Source organism: Netta rufina (genome assembly GCF_964035555.1).
Source record: "Netta rufina genome assembly, chromosome: Z".
In the NCBI taxonomy this organism is placed as follows: domain Eukaryota; kingdom Metazoa; phylum Chordata; class Aves; order Anseriformes; family Anatidae; genus Netta; species Netta rufina.
In genome coordinates, this window is record NC_140126.1 from 8,737,614 (window position 1) to 8,756,316 (window position 18,703).

Here is an 18,703-nt window from a genome sequence, read left to right on the forward strand (position 1 = left end):
ATCTAATTGGGAATATTACTAGTCCACATATCTTCCAGACAGCTGTTTATTACCCTCCAGTTAAATAATAAGTGAAATAAGACTAGTATTATCCTGCATACTAGAATGTCCTCTTTTAGCTTATTATAGCATAAACTTCACATGTACTTCATTGTTACTTTCCTAGCCTTATAAGATGCAATAATACAGCAGCAAAAAATATATTCAGTTCTTCTGACTATATCCTTCCATTCTCATCTTTCTCCCAGTGCAATTGTCAGTAAGAGACAGCCTCATTAAGCTGTATGCTTGTAACTCATACCACTGATAAATTTATATTAATCTCAGTGCAGATTAACTGGAATTTTCTACTCAGTATTTCCTTTCTTTTCTGATTAATGTAATTCATCGGGGGTGTGGGAGTGGGGAGTATTAGGGTTTGGCAGGTGTTTTTTTGTCTGTTGACTGCATATTAGGCAGATAACTGTATTTGAAATCTTTTTCTGAATTTTCAAAGATCTCATTGTGATACTGGGCAATAATGTTACCCATTTTTTAGAACGCTGAATGATAGGATAATATTTCACAAATATGCTACTGATTCATTCTGTCATATCGGTGAAATGACTTTTCATGTTTTTGGGATTTAAAAAATGAATCTAGCAATCTGTAAAAATGATTGTAGGAGTACTTGTCTCTCAACTAATTATTAGTGAATATTAATAAATGGTTAGAGATAATGACAGTTATTGATTTTAACAAGGCTCTATTCTAAAAATATTTTATTTTTAAGTACTGTTCAGATTTGGTTATTGTATATTTGTTTATGTAATGGCATATATAGAAAGATGCAAGACAAGGCATATTGACAAATTGTCTCATAATTTGTCATTTATACAGAGTATGACAGGGGAATGGTGTCCAACTGAAGATAACAGTGAAAACAAACCTCCTCATAATAATAACATATTGGGTCATGTGCTTCGTAGACTGATGGAGATCTTCTATCCTCCAAAACCCAAATCTTCATTACCTGTATTTCCTTCTTTTCCTATTAAGGGATGCATTTTGGGAAAACTTTTTAGTGGAAAAACTACCTGTGTAAAGTTTCTTGAAAAAGGTAGATTTTTTTTTTTTAGCTTAAATTTCTTTAAAATACTTAATTGTTTTTAAATCCAACTCTTAGAATGACATTTGTTTGGGCAAATCCTTGCGTTACTTATCCTTGAAACACACATGCATCCATATTTTCTAGGAGATCCTTGCAAGTCATTCATTCATTATCTTCCAAAATAAGATAAAAACACATGAGCTTTCATAAAGTAGTATTACTTCTGCATTTCTTGAGAATTTAAAAATGATTTTGAATTCTCTGAGGATTTTTTCTATGGAAGAGACTAGCAGACATCTGTATGATTGTGGTTATATGCTGTATAGTGGTCACAGAGCAAAGACAGTGGTAACAACTTACATCAAAAGCCCAAACAAAAGGAACTATACGTTGCTTTGCATGTACTAGGCTTTTGCATGTCTTCTCAGAATTAATTTAATTTCAATAGTGGTCTGTGTCTATGTGTGATCAGCTCAAACTGTAAAACTATCTTATTTTTTCTTATATTAGTTTGCAATATTCAGGTACTATCTATTGATACTCTGGTTCAGGAGGCCATCCAAGCTTTTCTTAAAAATGAAATGAAAAGTGAACACAGCTTAATTTCACAGGAAGCAGAGAGTTCCGTGAAACAAAATGAGGTAAGCATTTTTATTAATTTTCATTTTGGGTACGACAGGGAAAAGAGAGTGACACGTATAAGGAAAAAAAGCATATTGTTTCAATTTCTTACTTAGTTCTAAGTTTTGACTTAGAAGACTTCAAGACATATTCAATTCACAGGTTTGGTTTTCTGTAATGTGTAGTTTCCTTTCTCATAATTTCTTTTCTTAATTGATAAAAGGTCAAGATGAACATGTCAAAATCATCACTACTGGAAGTTCTAACAGAAACATTTATCAATGAAACCGAAGGTGTGTATGTGTGTATATATATTATTTAATTATAATTTATTGTAATTTAACTCTTATCTTATTAGATTTAAATGCAGTTAGCCTTTCTGTTATCCATGTCTGAGTTTTCACCATAGTTTCTATTACGAAGTTACTGTTTCCACACATTTGTAGTGTCTGAAAGCAGCAAGTGCAGGCTGCTCCACAAGGGCGGGTGAGCTAGGAGATTAAGACAATAATAAGTTAGGCAGGGCCAACACTTTGCCAACAAAAAGTGAGGATATTGACTATAGTCAGGGTCAGGATCAGGTCCAGAGACAGTGTGAACCTTAGTCTGGTGATAAGTCTGCTGATGAAAATAAGTCTTGAGTCAAATCAGACACTCAAGACCACAGATGTGTATCAGGGTCAGAATCAGAGATAGAATACAGAGTGCTGATGTGGTTGTTACACAACTGTGATGTACCACAGACAAAGTCCAGGATGAGAGCTTTGTCTTAAAAACAACTTCCAAAGGAAGGTGTTGAGGGTGGAAGGGACCTCTGGAAGTCACATAGTCCAGTGTTTCTCCTTAAAGCAGGGTCACTATTGCAGGTTGTCCATGACCGTGTCCAGTTGGGCTTTGGACATCTCTAAGGAAGTAAACTCCACAACCTCACTGAGCAACATGTTCCTATGTTCCATAACCTTTAGTGTTAAGATTTTATTGTTTAAATGGAATTTCTTGTGTTTCAGTTTGTATTCTTTTATTTGGCATCACTGAGAAGTTTCTGACTTGGTCTTTACTTCCCCCCATCAGGTATTTATGAGCATTGACAAGATTCTCCTCAGGCCTTCTCTCCCCAGGCTGAACAATCCCAGCTTTCTCAGACTCTCCTTGTACGTCAGATATTCTGGGACCTTAATAATTCTTATGGCATTTTGCTTGACCTCCTCCAGTATATCCAGGTCATTCTTGTACTGGACACAGCATTCCAGATACAGCCTAACCAGGGCTGAGTAGAGCTCAAGTACCACTGCCTTTGACCTGATGGCAACATTTTTAACACAGTCTAAGATGCTGTCAGCCTTCTTTGCTGCAAGTGTACATGGCTGACTCACAGTCAGCTTGTTGCCTTCCAAGGCTTCTTCTCTGCACAGCTGCTTTCAAGACAGTTGGCCCCCAGTTTAAACTGATGCACGAGACTTTTCTTCCCATATACAAGTACAGGACTTTGCATTTCCCTTTTCTGAACTTCATGAGATTGTTGACAGCCCTTTTCTCCAGCCCATCAAGGTCCCTCTGAATGGCAACCTCGACCACTTGAGATACAGAATCATAGAGCGGTTTAGTTTGGAAAGGACCTTAAAGACCATCTAGTTCCAACTACCCTGGCATGGGCAGGAATACTTTTCACTAGATCAAGTTCCCAAAGCCCTGGTCAACCTGGCTTTGAATGCTTACAGGTATAGGGCATCCCCAGCTTCACTGGGCAACCTGTTTCAGTACCTCACCACCCTCAGGAAAGGATTGCTTCCTTCTATCTAATCTAAACAAAACATCTTTTAGTTTAAAACAATTACCCCTTGTCCTATCACTCCACTCCCTGACAAAGAACCCCTCTCCAGCTTTCCTGTAGGTCCCCTTTAAGTACTGGAAGGCCACTGTAATGTCTCCCTGAGCCTTCTTCTCTCTAGGCTAAGTAACCCTATCTCTCTCAGCCTGTCTTTGTACAAGAGGTTCTCCAGTCCTTTGATCATCTTCATGGCCTTCCTCTGGACTTGTACGAATACATCCGTGTCCTTCTTGTGTAGGGGATCTGAAAGTAGCACTCTAGGTGGGGTCTCACAAAAGGAGAATAGAGGGGGAGAATCACCTCCCTCGACCACCTCCCTCAATGTGCTGGCCATGTTTCTTTTGATGCAGCCTGGGATATGGTTGGCTTTCTAGACTGCAAATGCACATTGGCATCTCATGTTGAGCTTCTCATCAACCAGTACCCCCAGGTCCTTCTCCTTGGACCTGCTCTCCATGCATTCTCCTCCCAGCCTGCGTTTGTGCTTTGGATTGCTCCAGTCCAGATGCAGGACTTTGCACTTGGCCTTGCTGAACTCCATGAGGTCTGCACAGGCTCACCTTTCCAGCCTGTCCAGGTCCCTCTGGATGGTATCTCTTCCCTCCAGCGTGTTGACTGCACCACAAAGATTTGTGTCATCTGAAGACCTGATGAGAGTGCACTCAATCACTCTGACAAAGATGTTAAATAATACTAGTCCCAATACTGACCCCTCAGGAACACCACTCATCACTGGTCTTCACATGGACATTGAGACATTGACCACAACTCTTTTAGTGCAGCCAACTAGCCAATTCCTTATCCAACAAGTGGCCCATATATAAAATTAGCATCTTTGTCCTCCAGTTTCGTCAGGACCCCTGGATTCATTTCATCAGGTCCTATGGACTTACACACACATTCGTGTTCCTTAAATGGTCTTGCACCTGACCTTCTACACTGGGCAGTACTCCTTGCTGCAGACGTTCCTGCTAATCTCAGGGGACTGGGATTCCTGAAAACAAGTTTTACTGTTAAAGGCTGAGAGAGAGAAGGCTTTAAGTACCTCAGCATTTTGAAAGTCTCTTTCAGCAGGTGGATCATGTTTTCCGTAGTCTTCATTTTGCTGTGGAGATATCTGTAAAAATCCTTCTTCTTTCCCTTTTCCACCAGACACAAGAAAATATCTTTTCTCCATGAATATATTGAAACAGATTGTTTGGAGAGGTAGTCTCCATCATTGGATGTTTTTGAGACAAAGTAAAAACCTGAGCAACCTGGTCTGACCTTTCAGCTGATGATGCTTTAACCATAAAGTTGAACTATGTGACCTCTGGAGGTTGCTTCCAACCTGAATTATGCAATGATTCTATGTTTCTGATGATTTCACATACCTTTTATTATTTATCTGCAGTAAGAAATATTATAGAAGTAAAACTGTCAAACTTTATAATGTACCTATTTTAGGTAATTGTCCTATCAAAAATGATTCATCTAGTCAAGAAACTGAACCAGACAACAGCCAGAGTGACCTGTCCAAGGTTTGTAGTTTGATTTTATCTGCTACTATATAAAGATATCTTAGTTAAAATCTTATTAAAGTACAGAATGGTGACACCATTTCATCATCCTGCATTTATTTGTTCACCTTACTGCAAGCATTTTCTGTATGAAATTTAGAAAGACATCTTATAAAAATCTATTCCTGTGTATGTTGGGTAGAGTTGTACATGCAGCTAGAATTTTACAGAAATGTTTAATTTCACATTTATGTAAGATATGGTACTTCCTCTTCATTTCTGAGTTAGCAGAAATGTATTCCTTATCTTGATGGTGCTAAGCAGATAATTCATCCCATGATAAGGTTTCTTTTCTTTATTTTCATAAATACTTAATTCTCCAGTGATCTATTTGACTTTACTGGTTGAGCTGAAGAGTACTTCAAAAACTAGGAAGGTTCCTATAGAACTAAAAAAATTAAATGCTGCTATAGGAAACTTCAGTTTGAGGCTACTTTCAGGCTATCAGAAATGAAATCATCAATGGATTTAGAGTAGAGAAAACCAGAGTGACCTTGGACACGAGTCAGAATTATTGCACAGTTAAATCAGAATAACTTGTACACTTGATTTTTTAATCTTTTGGCTTTCATTATCCTTTATTTCTCAACCTCATTTCTGTCTGGCATTTTCATGGATGTAATGTTGTTCAGTGATATTTCAGTTATATTAGGTCTTTTTACATAATTTTAAACTATTTCTCCTAAATAGATAATAAACATAGATAATAAAATAAACATTAAATATAAATAAATAGCACAATAAAGATTAATAAATAACACAATAAATGTAAATAAATATATGGAGAACATAGAAGTAAAGTATGTAAAGTAGAATCTATGTAAAGTAGAATAGTTCTTTTTAACTGTCAGTGTCATGGGCATTCTGAGCACTTGAATCTTACATGTTCTTCTAACTGCACTCTTCCACAGCTATCTGTACGTGCCCAACTTGGTGCTGCATCACAGAAATTGTTGAAGAAAGGAAAAAGTATTCCTGATGAATTACTAGTTGCCATCCTGTTGGAAGCTATTAAGTATGAAATTGTGTAGCTTTTTTCCTCAGTTATAGAGAGTGTAATTATCCAGTTTGTAGAGCCATAGTCAGCCATTTCTCTTTATTCCGTGCATTACTGGAACGTTAGAGTATTCTGCTGGGAAAGTGGAGCTAATTAGTGCAGTTAGTTAATCCTCATTTTAAAGCAGTAGAATCTAGCCCTAAATTACACAGACATTATTGTGCACCACTGACAGCAAGTAAAAAAATAATCATCTATCACATAGACATTAAATATAACTAATGTCTGTATTTTGTTTATCAGTTGGAAATTATTCACAATGTTCTAGTGTTTTTTCTTCTAGCTTTTATGTGAAATACATAATCCAAACATTCATACTTTGGCCGTTAAGTTACTTATTTTTTTATATTCTTACATGACAGAAAATTGTCTACTCTCCTGATAAGCAATTAGCACTTCAGTTCTCATATGAATATCATGTAAGTTGTATTACTCCCATTGGAACTTTATGTTATGAAACAGATTTTACTATTTATTTCTTTAGTGCAAAAGTTAGCACCTCAAGAAAACAGTGAAATTACATCTCTGATAATAGTTTGTATAGAAGTTGTTCTTGAAAACTTCAAGACAGATCACAGAATCACAGAATCATCTATTTTGGAAGAGACCCCCAAGATCACCGAGTCCAACCTCTGACCTAACACTAACCAGTCCTCCACTAAACCATATCACTGAGCTCTACATCTAAACGTCTTTTAAAGACCTCCAGGGATGGTGACTGAACCACTTCCCTGGGCAGCCCATTCCAATGCCTAATAACCCTTTCCGCAAAGACGTTCTTCCTAAAATCCAACCTAAACCTCCCCAGGAGTAACTCTAGACTATTCTCCCTCATCCTGTCACCAGGCACGTGGGAGAACAGACCAACCCCCACCTCACTACAGCCTTCTTTAAGCTACCTGTAGAGAGCTTACGGTTGCCCCTGAGCCTCCTTTTCTCTAGGCTGAACAATCCCAGCTCCCTCGTACGACTTGTTCTCCAGACCCCTCACCAGCTTCGTTGCCCTTCTCTGGACTCTCTCAAGCACCTCGATGTCCTTCTTGTAGTGAAGGGCCCAAAACTGAACACAGTACTCAAGGTGTGGCCTCACCAGAGCTGAGTACAGGGGGACAATCACTTCCCTAGCCCTGCTGGCCACACTGCTTCTTATACAAGCCAGGATGCTGTTGGCCTTCTTGGCCACCTGAGCACACTGCTGGCTCATATTCAGCCAACTATCAACCAATACTCCCAGGTCCTTCTCTGCCAGGCAGCTCTCCAACCAGTCATCTCCCAGCCTGTAGCTCTGCTTGGGGTTGTTCTGCCCCAGGTGCAGGACCTGGCACTTGGCCTTGTTGAACTTCATGCAGTTGGCCTCAGCCCATCGGTGCAGCCTATCCAGATCCTCCTGCAGAGCTTTCCTACCCTCGAGCAGATTGACACACACACCTATCTTGGTGTCGTCTGCAAACTTACTGAGGGTGCACTCGATCCCCTCGTCCAGATCATTGATAAAGATATTAAAGAGAACTGGCCCTAGTACTGAGCCTTGTGGGACTCTGCTCAGACGTTGTTTTGTTTATCACTTTTAGCTATACTTGACTTAATTTCCTGGTATAAAATCCGTTGTTTCACAAATACAGTAGTCATATTCTGTGTTCATGAGGGTATTGCATACACTGAATTCGGAATGAAAGACTGCTAGGACAAGCTGTTCTTTAGGTGTTAATATTATGCTGTCAATTCACTGTATAATCCTGATTCTTTATTTGCCCATAGCCAAACACCGCCGGAGATGGGATGGATTCTGGATGGATTTCCAATGACAATTAATCAGGCAAAGCTATTTGAAAAAGCATATATAGGGGTTGATCCAGATGAAGCAGAAGCAGAAGATATGAACCCTGGAAAGCTCTCCCTTGTTACAGATCCCAGAGCCCCTAACAAGCCTCCTGTTTCCTTACCTGCATTTGATGTTTCGGTATTATTGGATATTTCAGACACGACAGTACTGAAACGTATGGCTAGCTTGAAGTGTAAGTTTCCAACCACCCTTTACAAAGTTAAATGACAAGCAGATTCTGATTTAAGGGGAATATAAAGGTTGTTATAATATTGAAACTACTAAATTTTGAATACTTTGCAATGTAATGGCAATTTGATTAGTGCAATTAGGATACAAAATTATATATTATTTTTAATTTTTCAGATAATTATGAAATTACATTTTTTAGCATTTCCTTTCAGTTTTCCTCTCCATATGTAAGTCCTTTTCTAACTTTGGCTGTTCTCTGTTTATTTGTCTAGAAGTACATGACTTTATAAATTTAGCTTATATTTCCAGGTTTACCCTTACATCGTGTTCATTGGAGCGAAATAGCATTATTGCACAATTTCTTTATATCTCACAGTATCACTTATATGTGTTTCAGTCAAAAGCACATTAGAAGTGTGCAAGTACATGTGTATATCCTTGGTTTTATTTGTTCTGAAATCTCACTAGAGCTGATGTAGTGCAGTGGCTAGTGTTAGCTATCACATAAAACAGCAGTTGAGAAAAACACAACTTACGTCAAATGCAGAAATATGACTCATTCTAAATGAGTATGTGTAAATAGTATTTTTCTCCAAGAGACACATTTGGAAAGAGACAAAGGGATGAGCTAACTTTCTTTCTCTGGGATGTGCCAACATTCATTCCCTATTGAACACTGCATTTGTCATATGTTAGTTAGTCAGTGAACACCTGTAAGTAGGTGATTTTGACCAGAAATGACAAAGGCATCAAAGGCCTTTTGAGGGCTGTTTCAATTCCAAGCCACATACTTTTCATTGCTCTTATTCATCTTGGCAAAACATGAGTTCTTTTCACAAGTACATCCTGTATTGTCCAAATTGTAGGGAGATTCTTTATTGTTTTTACTGCAGCAGTTTCATAGCACTTGGCTTGAATTTAACAGCATTTAACTTTTGTTAAAGAAAAGAAAGGAGAGGTGGGATGAGAATGAGGCAAAATTGTTAGAGGTTTTGCTAACAATGCAGTCAAGATAAATGTATAGGCACTTAACATTTGTGTTAATTTTAAGACCTTGTGTGCCAAAACACTTTGAAAATTTGATAATACATGATATAGTCTCAATAATCCCAAAATAATTTATTTCTTAAGATGTCATGTGTTGATAGAAAGAGTCCTAGGAACAATAAAAAACATCATAAAGTTTTTTTTTAAAAGTGTCAAATTAGTTGATTAAAGTGTTTTTTAATCTCGAGAAGACTTGGAGAAAGAGGATACCTTGTCCTCAGGTGCAATAGTTTATCTGTCTATTGCTGTTGTGGAAAGGAGTAGTTACTTCAAGGAAGATTCAGATTAGACTGGGAAAACAGCTTCTAACTGTAAGAATAGTTAAGCCTGAAGTAGTCTGTCCATGAGACTATCCCATCTCTACAACTGGAGATTTCTATGACTGCAAAGTATCCATCAGGAAATATTAGCATTATCACGGACTGCATTTAAACAGAAAAGGAGGGAAGGCACTGACTCCAGGTCCTTACTCAGATCTGACCCTTCTTTTCTTTTAGGAAGCTGGCACCCAGTTTTTAGATGAAGAACTGTAAAATGAAGGAAAGCTAAAATCTTTCTTTTAATAATTATCTTATTTGAGGCCAACCACTACTTGTATAATTACCTTTTTCAACATATGTTCATATATGCTGTTTTCCACACAGCACATAAATCAAAGTCATCTCAAATGGAACAGAAGGACAACAATCAAAATTCAGATGCTGAAATCCTTGAAGAGAAGATTGACTTAGTAAGGGACCAGGTGCTACATAGGTATGTTGCTTGAAGTACAAAAAAGTTACTTGAACCATATTTTTAGGCATGTAATTAATCTGAACTTCATATGTGATCCATGATTGTACTGATATGCCTCATGTTAGGATTTTACTTATGAGTTTATCTGATGTGGAGCTTAAAGAGCTAGTGGATTCTTGGCATGACACAAATAATCCTAAAAGATAAGAATTCATATGTTTTGCTTTTCCAAGGTATTTTTATAAGGAGAATTTCCTTTCCAGATATATATTGACTGAACCATACATACATATACTTACATATCTATGTATGCATACATACATCAGAGAAATGTCATATATAATGTGATTGCCCTTGAGTGAAATGGCTTGAGTTACAGAATTTTTGAAATGGTATCTTCTGCTTTTACAGTAATAAAGAATAAATTAGTTTTGTGTGTTTTATACAATTACTATTTGTTTTATTTTGCATAGAGAGCAAAATCAAGAACACCAAGTTTTTTGTCTAAATGTATGATACTACTATTTTAGACTACTAGATTATTGATTATTATTGTTTTTTGTTGTGATAGAAGAAAACATATGCTTACATTGTGACAAGAAAGAGTAACAAATATATAAAACTAGATAACTTGAAAATTTTCTGATGCTGAAAATGAAGGGTTGATGTGGATGGACATTTAAATATTTTCAAAAAGTATTTGCTGAATTTCCTTTAGTATTGGATTAGATGTTGTGATCTTTCTTTTGTTTATTAGTTTTGGGAAAATGTTTTCTTTTCCTGCAGTTATTTCAGTAGTTAGATTTAAAAAATTTTAATATGATTTTTGTAGAATTTCAGGCTTTCTAGACACATGGCCAAAATTAGAGAACTGGTTTTCAGTCCATCAGAATATTCTAGTGAAAGTCAATGCAGAGACAGAAGAAAGTCTTGTGTGCAAAGCAGTAAAGGAAATTCTAATGGGAGAAATTGCCAAAAACCAGAATAGAAGTAAGTTATTTTGTTCCTACTTTTTACATTTAATTAAAAAGACTTTGTTCTTTATAATTAATACTAATGATTAATATATACAAATATATGGAAACACTACCAATTTTCACTGTCCCTGCAAGACTTTGGAGATTTATGAGTTAGTGATAACTGCCCTGGAACTCTGAATTTTTCTGCTACCCTGTTTCAGAGAGACTGATTTTACATAGTTGCAAAGGTAATTTGAGAAAAGGTTTTAATATGTTTAAAATAAACTGTCAATTGGGTATATTTAAATTCACTGAGGTAACGGATTACTAAAGTCAGTCCTTTCTTCTGAGTTAAAGTATTACGGCTAGCATCTTTACCATGTGGCATAATATCATCAGCAGCTTAAAAATATGAATAACTTGCAGTGTTATTAACATTTCTTTTGGTGCATCTTATTGCATGTTTCCTCTTAATCACCCCAAAGGACAGAATCATTTAAAAATAAAAAGGGAAAAAAAAATACCCAAGGGAAAATATGTATCAAATAAAACAGAATTGGCAGACTTTTGAATAACCACTTTCATATCTTGAGGATTTTTAGAAGATAGTCTATATGTGTCTTGCACCACATTATTCTTTCCCAAGTCTCACATGGAAACCATAACTGCTTACAACTGTGCTTTAATTAAGCAGGGAATCCTTGAAATAATGATAGTTATAACGAACCTCAGAATTATATCAACACCCACTGACCTTGGTTTACCTGGTAAAGTATTTTGTAAAATCACACAAAATCTTTATCTTCTTGTTTCTCTCACAGTGATGGTTTTAGAAAAGTATCAATCCTGCAAAACGCAACCTAACTGGAAGGAGATGTTATAACAACTATGGAATCACTGGTTTGATCAGTATATATGTTGATGAAAAATGCCTAACAATGAAACATTGAATCTGTTTCATTATTTTCAGCATAGACGTAGCGTAGATATCTTTGTTTACTTAAAATACATTTGAATGTACTAATTCTATGTTCTTATACAAGGTTCTGCTCAAGAAAAATTACCAGGAAAAAAGCCTTTACCAGTTACATCTCAAGATTTGGTTCCTTCTATTCCTGTGACAGCACCACCAATTGAACCAGGATCAGATGAATGGATTTATGTAGATGAACCACTTCCCAAGGTACATTAATTCATAGAACCATAGAATCATTTAGGTTGGAAAAAACAGTGAATAAAACAGTGAACAAATACAGTTGGTGTTGGCCCATCAATCCAGACTATCAAGGTCCCTCTGTAGACCCTTCCTATCCTCAAGTACATCAGCACTCCCACCAAACTTCGTGTCATCTGCAAACTTACTGAGGGTGCACTTGATCCCCTTGTCCAGATCATAGATAAAAGTAGTGAAGAGAATTGGCCCCAGTACTAAGCACTGGGGGACACCACTTGTGACCCCCAGATGGATTTAGCTCCATTCACCACTACTCCTTGGGCCTGGCCACCCAGACAATTTTTTACCTAGCAAAGCATACAGACATCTAAGCCATGACCAGCCAGTTTCTCCAGGACAATGCTGTGTAAAACAGTGTCAAAAGCTTTACTAAAGTCTCAACAGACAAAATCAACCTTGAGCCTTTCCCTCATTCACTGAGTGCATCACCTTGTCATAGAAGGAGGCCAAGGCTGTTGAGCAAGACTTGCTTTTCACAAAAAGCTGACTGGGCTTAATCCTGTGCTGGTTGTCCTGTGTGTGCCGTGAGATGGCGCTCAAGATGATCTGCTCTGTATCCTTCCCCAGCACCAAGGACAGACTGACAGGCCTGTAGTTCCCTAGGTCCTCCTTCTGGCCATTCTTGTCAATGGGCATCATATTTGCTAGACTTCAGTCAGCTGGGATCTCGCTGAATAGCCAGGACTGCTGATAAATGATGGAAAGTGGCTTGGTGAGCACTTCTGCTGGCTCACTCAGTACCCATGCGTATCTAAGTGGTGTAACAGGTCACTAACCATTTCCTCTTGGATTATGGAGGCTTCATTCTGCTCCCCATCCTTATCTTCCAGCTCAAGGGGCTGGTTACCAGGAGAACAACTGGTCTTACTACTAAAGGCTGAGGCAAAGAAAACATTAAGTACTGAAATTAAGATCTGAAATTTAGGGATTTCCTGAGATAACTTTATATCTGCATCTTTGTTTTTAGTAGCCCTCAGCAGGTTTTTCTTCTGTCATTATGTCTAGTTGTTTATTTGGAAGCAATTTACTTTTTGTTCTCTGTAATATGGCCTGCATAATTCTGCTTTTTATGAAAAAAAAAAGTTAATTCTGTCACTTTGCTTTAAACTTGCTGTCTGCTTGGGTTATTGGATGAGTCTATGTTCTTGTATTGTGAGATACAATGAAAATAATTCTGTATTCACCCTCTGAAGGTACTTATGTATTACAGGCATCTATCCTATCTCCCTTCTTCATTTTGCCTCAGGTACTGTTTTTCCAATACAGTCATAATGTTTAATTCTCCTCATGAAGAATCAGTACAGTATGTTCAATCATGATCATTGCCCTTCTTTCTGTCTACCTGTTGTAGTTCCAATGAAAATTTTTTGAGGCAGGGAGGTGGGACTGCTTGCAGTATTCAGGATGTGGATTTGAGGGGTGCATAATGATGCTTTGTATTTTGTTCTGTAATTCCATTCCTAATGTTTACCAGTTTTGACTTTATAACTGTAGTTAGCTTGCATATGCTGTAAATCTCTTTCTGAGTAGCTACAGCCCATAGGTCAGTATGTTGTGTTTCCTCTGGTCATGGCCTTCATTTGTCATTTTTTGACAGTCGGTCAGTCAAATGTCACTTTTGCAACACTTGACAGTCACCTTTAATTTTTACTAGTTTGAACAGTTTTGTACCACCTAACTACTCGTCCTTCTTTACTGAATTTATGAATACACCAAAAAGCACGTATCAGCAGTATTTTGCTGGTAATTCCCATTCTTGTTGAGTATGGCCACTTTTTTCCAAAGAATGCATAGGATAACCTATATGTTGGTACAATGTTTATAAGTAGCTGTAAATAGTTGTAAATCAAGAGAAATACGTAGTGAAAGAAATCAGTAATATGATTTGATGAAATCTTTCTTATATTTGCTAATGATATAGATAAGAGGATTACCAACAAATGTGTCAATGAATTTTAATGTTTTTAAAAATGCAGGAGATACCTGATTTTTTAGTACCTTACTGGGAAAACATAGAAAATGCATATGTCAGCACCATCAAAGCTATACTTAGATGCCTAAGGGATGAACAGCACTCTATAATTTATTACTTAGCAGACATTAGGTGAGTAGAAAAAGTACCCTACCACTTTAGTATTCATATTTTATATTTTTCATCTGGCATTCTATTTGTATTTTAACATTACAATTTTTTTTTGCCATAATTTACAGAAAAAATTTCCAAGATTATTTAAAGCGCCCAGATCTTAAGCAGGAGTTTGTATCTCAGTGGCAATCAGATTTTAATTCAATTGCTGATGACCTGCGAGAAGACGAGGAAACAAAAGCAGAACTACATCAAAGAGTTACTGTAAGTTAATGACAAAAGTTATAATATACCCTATCGCTTGTTTGTATACAATCTTAGTGTAACATGAATGATATTATTATTTACATTTTTTTTTGGCTCTTTACCACTCTTCTTAAACTAATTAACTTCTTGTTGTACATAAAGTGATATGTCACAATTGGTATGGCTTGTGGCCATGCCTTTCTTATGTCTTGCTTCTTTGTTTAAGTTAGACTGTCATATTCCGGTACATTTTAGAGTAAGAAGTCTGCTTTCTTTTTCTTTACATTGTATGGTTTTCAGAGATGTTACTTATAGGTTTGGTCATTTCCATAACATTCTGGCAAATCTTGTCAGCCATTTAGTTTTTCCGTAAATGAGATATGGTAATATATGTGTTCTAAAGCTGATTCATACAAAGTACAGAGAATTTCTGTGAAATGTTTTGATGCAGGTAAGTGTTTGCTCTCATACCTCACCTGAGAGCTCTTCACAGAAATACATAGCTGTAAAGGTCCTAACAAGTTCGGAGCCAATTTAAACATAGGCAGGAAATGGAGCTATCTTTGAATTTACCGGATTCCCACTTCAGAACAGACATAAACAGAATTCTACACTATCCTATATTGCTTTCAGAAGAAACATACTTCTGCATGATTTTTCATTGAAATCAAGTCAGGAAATGCTCCCAGAAAAGAGAAGAAAACGACAGACACATTTTTAGTTGTAGGGAACATTGGTAGAATTATAGATTGATTCACAAAAATGGAAAAAAAAAACCAGTACCTCCTTTTATATAACATTATTTCAATAGGATGCAATAGAAGACTTAACAATCATCATTCATATTCCTAATTTCCAGTAAATGAAATTACAAAAAAAACCTGGAATCCCTCTGTCTTATATTTTAGAAAGCTAAAATTTTAAGTATTTGACCTTTCACTCATAACAGGGATCCTTGTTTGACATTCTCCATTTCAAATTAGGCTAAGAGGATGAGATAGTGCTATATTTTCTGGACATTTAGGCAATGAGTCTCAGGCACTGTGATAATGCTAAGCACCATAAGTAAGACTGTTTGTAGTCAAGGCATGACTACCAGGAATTCTGTTTCCAAATTACCCATTCTAGTCCTTGTGGATTCCAAACCTGTGGGTGAATGTGAAGATGATGCTTCCTCTGTGCGTTTAGGCCCATCAGTTGTACCTCCGCAAATGTGAGAATTCTGTCATTCATCCTTCTGTGTTACTAGAAAAGAAGAGAGAGGAAATGAAAAGGGCTGGAATCTGTGGAATATATTTCCTTAAACATTTCTGCTTTCCCAGACTGCTGAACTCTGTCATCTCAGCTGGACCCTTTCTGAAACACCATCCACACTGGAAGCTGCCATGTTATGAAACCCATAAACCACATTTCTCTGATACCAACTGGAAAATGGAAAAATACATCCCATCTTACCGTGTGTGAAAAATCCCTCAAAGGCTTTTACATCAAAGGCTCTGACATCCAAGGCTTTGGCAACCAAACTCGTAACAGAATCACCACACATAAGATCTCTGTTACGCTGTCTTTTATCAATTTCTCCCACTTCCCACTCATGACTTTGCTATCATCTGATGTGTTCAGTCACTTGATCCTACTACATCTCTTGCCCCGTATAGGAGACAACTTAGCACATGCATCCATTTTTCTTTCTTCCTCTACCTGAGTACAAAGAAAGAAGGGGAGAGAAGCTGTTTCATTTTGAAATAAGATAGAGTGGTGAGAGAGAAAAAGAAGAGACACATAAAACATGTTTTTGGCTTCTCCCTGAAAAAGATAGCTCACCATCTACTTTTCCAGCTGTAGCCACTATTTACAGTAAATCAAAACTGTGACCTGCATAAGATGAGAACCAAGAAGAAAATGCTGCTTGTTACTTGTCGCAGGAAGATACTCTAAAGAACTGTACATCAGTTTGTGCAAAATACTAGTTAGTGTTATTTATATCCACAAAACGAGTCACTTGTAAGCTTATATCTTTTTATTCAGTAACAGTTCCTTATGTGTATATCCTACAGTGCAGAACAACCACAGGTATCTGATAGCATTCAGTTTGGCTACCTTCTATCTATGCCACTGCTGTGTTAAGTAGCTCAAGGACTATTAATTTGTCAGCTTCCCTGTGGCTCTTGTCCTACTGAGGACAGCTGAATTTGTCTGAAGTTTTCAGATACAGTGGGAGAAACAGGATCTGACTGACTAGGCTGAGACCCAGAGCTGGTGAATATGGAATCACTCATCACCTGAAACCTAACCTCCTTGTTGTAAGGGTAGTAGTCTGGAACAGCTTTCCTTTCTTCCCAGAATAAATCAGGTGATGTAGAACTGCTTGGAGACTGAGAAATGGCTTGCCTGAGCATACCACAGCATTTAACAGCTCCTTTTTCTTGTCTCTTCTTACCCCATAGAGGTCTGTAATGCCACTTCCATGTGGAAATGGTAGTGGGGAACAGAAGGTTTTCATGCATGTTTTATGCTTACTAGGTTCTCAGTGTTGACAGTGATCTACATAGCTGCTGTTAGATGTAGTAAATTGGAATGGGCTAAAGTTGTGCCAGGGGAGTTTTAGGTTGGATGTTAGGAAGAACTTCTTTACCGAAAGGGTTGATAGGCGTTGGAATGGGCTGCCCAGGGAAGTGGTGGAGTCAGCATCCCTGGAGGTCTTTAAAAGACATTTAGATGTAGAGCTTAGGGATATGGTTTAGTGGAGGACTGTTAGTGTTAGGTCAGAGGTTGGACTCGACGATCTTGAGGTCTCTCCCAACCTAGAAATTCTGTGATTCTGTGAAATTAGTGAAGAGCACTTAGTTACTTAGTTATATAACACCATCCATGTTAAAGCAAGAACAGAATGGAGCTATGCAAATAGCAGAATGTTTGAATAGTGAGATGATTTTCTCAGGATCACTCATATTGCACATCCCCTTAGAGTTCTCCTTATACTTATATTGCAAACCCTTCAAGTGGAAAGTTGCTGGTACTGTTAGGAGCTTAGCTACTCTTGTTCTGAAGTCTTTGTCTGGCTTAGATAGGGCTTTGCTTGGTGAAAGCAAGGCAGCCTAGTACTATCCTATGCATTAATCTTATACCTCTGGAGTCTTCTCTTTGGCACGCTTGTAAAACTACTTTCTGTCAGCTGTCTATAAGCACATAACTCTTGGACCAGGCTTAGACTTTAATAACAATTTAAAAAAAAAGAAAAAAAAAGAGGAAGATGCCTTGCACACAGGCAAAAATGTAGTTTTTAATAATAAATAAAAATGTATGCGTGTTTTATTTCATAGTTATTTCTCATATTTTATTTTGTGTTTCAGGACTTAAGAGATCTTCTCTGGGATATCTGTGATAAAAGAAGGGAAGAAGCAGAGCAGGAATGTACTGATATCATGAGTGATGGCTGGTTACTGGATCATAAGGGGATCGCAATAAACCATTTTTTTTCACTTATGCAGGTATGATATAGACTCTACTATAGAGTTTGCAATGGAAGTAGACAACGAATTAGATTTGGAAGACAGTAAGCCTCAGAGGAATTTCATGTTTGGCTTTGAATAAGTGAGGGATCAAGAATTAGATAAGCAAATGTTCATGCCTCTTCTGATTTTATCTAGAACGTTAGAGATGTGTGATTTTATCTAGAATGTTACAGAAGTGGATGACAATCCATATATTTACTCATTTTGCAGGCAGAAAAATTTAAGAAAGACACCATTGTTATTGTCCAACACCATGAACTTTCAATCTGTAATGCATAGTGCTACTTTTGAAGTTTTATCAGTCCATTGAATTATCTGAGTTTTGTAACAGAAACGTTAAAACTGATTATACTTTTGTGATCACGTTAATATCAGCTTTTTATGTACAAATTACATAATTGACCATGGTTGTAGACACACTTACGGCTAAGATTGTCTTGTGTTTCCCATATCAAGAAATTATTTCAGTTGTAACTTCACCAGTGTGGCTTGAAATTTTACCTAGTCTTAAAAAAACGTATATAGTTGTGAGGAATGTTTTTGAGAAAGTGATGTTATTTGTTATTCTTGAGAAAATCCATTGAAATGTGGTGCAGCTTTCACACATCTAACTTTACAGTTTTCACAAGTCCATCTTCACTTAGGTGGCTCTTCCCTTCCCAACAGTATGCCTTCTCATTCAGCCAGACTGTGAATTACTTCAGTTCCTGAA

The 18,703-nt window shown here is 37.1% G+C and overlaps 1 protein-coding gene across 1 annotated transcript in view; it reads left to right on the forward strand.

Moving 5' to 3' along the window:
- Nucleotides 1-18,703, forward strand: part of SPEF2 (sperm flagellar 2) — a gene marked incomplete at both ends in the record, with an annotated part of 65,548 nt that overhangs the window by 25,061 nt on the left and 21,784 nt on the right. Inside the window, 10 exons of the mRNA XM_084304765.1 lie at nt 880-1,099; nt 1,601-1,731; nt 6,010-6,113; nt 7,914-8,170; nt 9,861-9,969; nt 10,784-10,941; nt 11,954-12,093; nt 14,121-14,248; nt 14,356-14,494; nt 17,830-17,967. Of these exons, the coding sequence (XP_084160891.1) occupies nt 880-1,099; nt 1,601-1,731; nt 6,010-6,113; nt 7,914-8,170; nt 9,861-9,969; nt 10,784-10,941; nt 11,954-12,093; nt 14,121-14,248; nt 14,356-14,494; nt 17,830-17,967 (1,524 nt within the window). The remainder of the gene's footprint in view (nt 1-879; nt 1,100-1,600; nt 1,732-6,009; nt 6,114-7,913; nt 8,171-9,860; nt 9,970-10,783; nt 10,942-11,953; nt 12,094-14,120; nt 14,249-14,355; nt 14,495-17,829; nt 17,968-18,703) is intronic.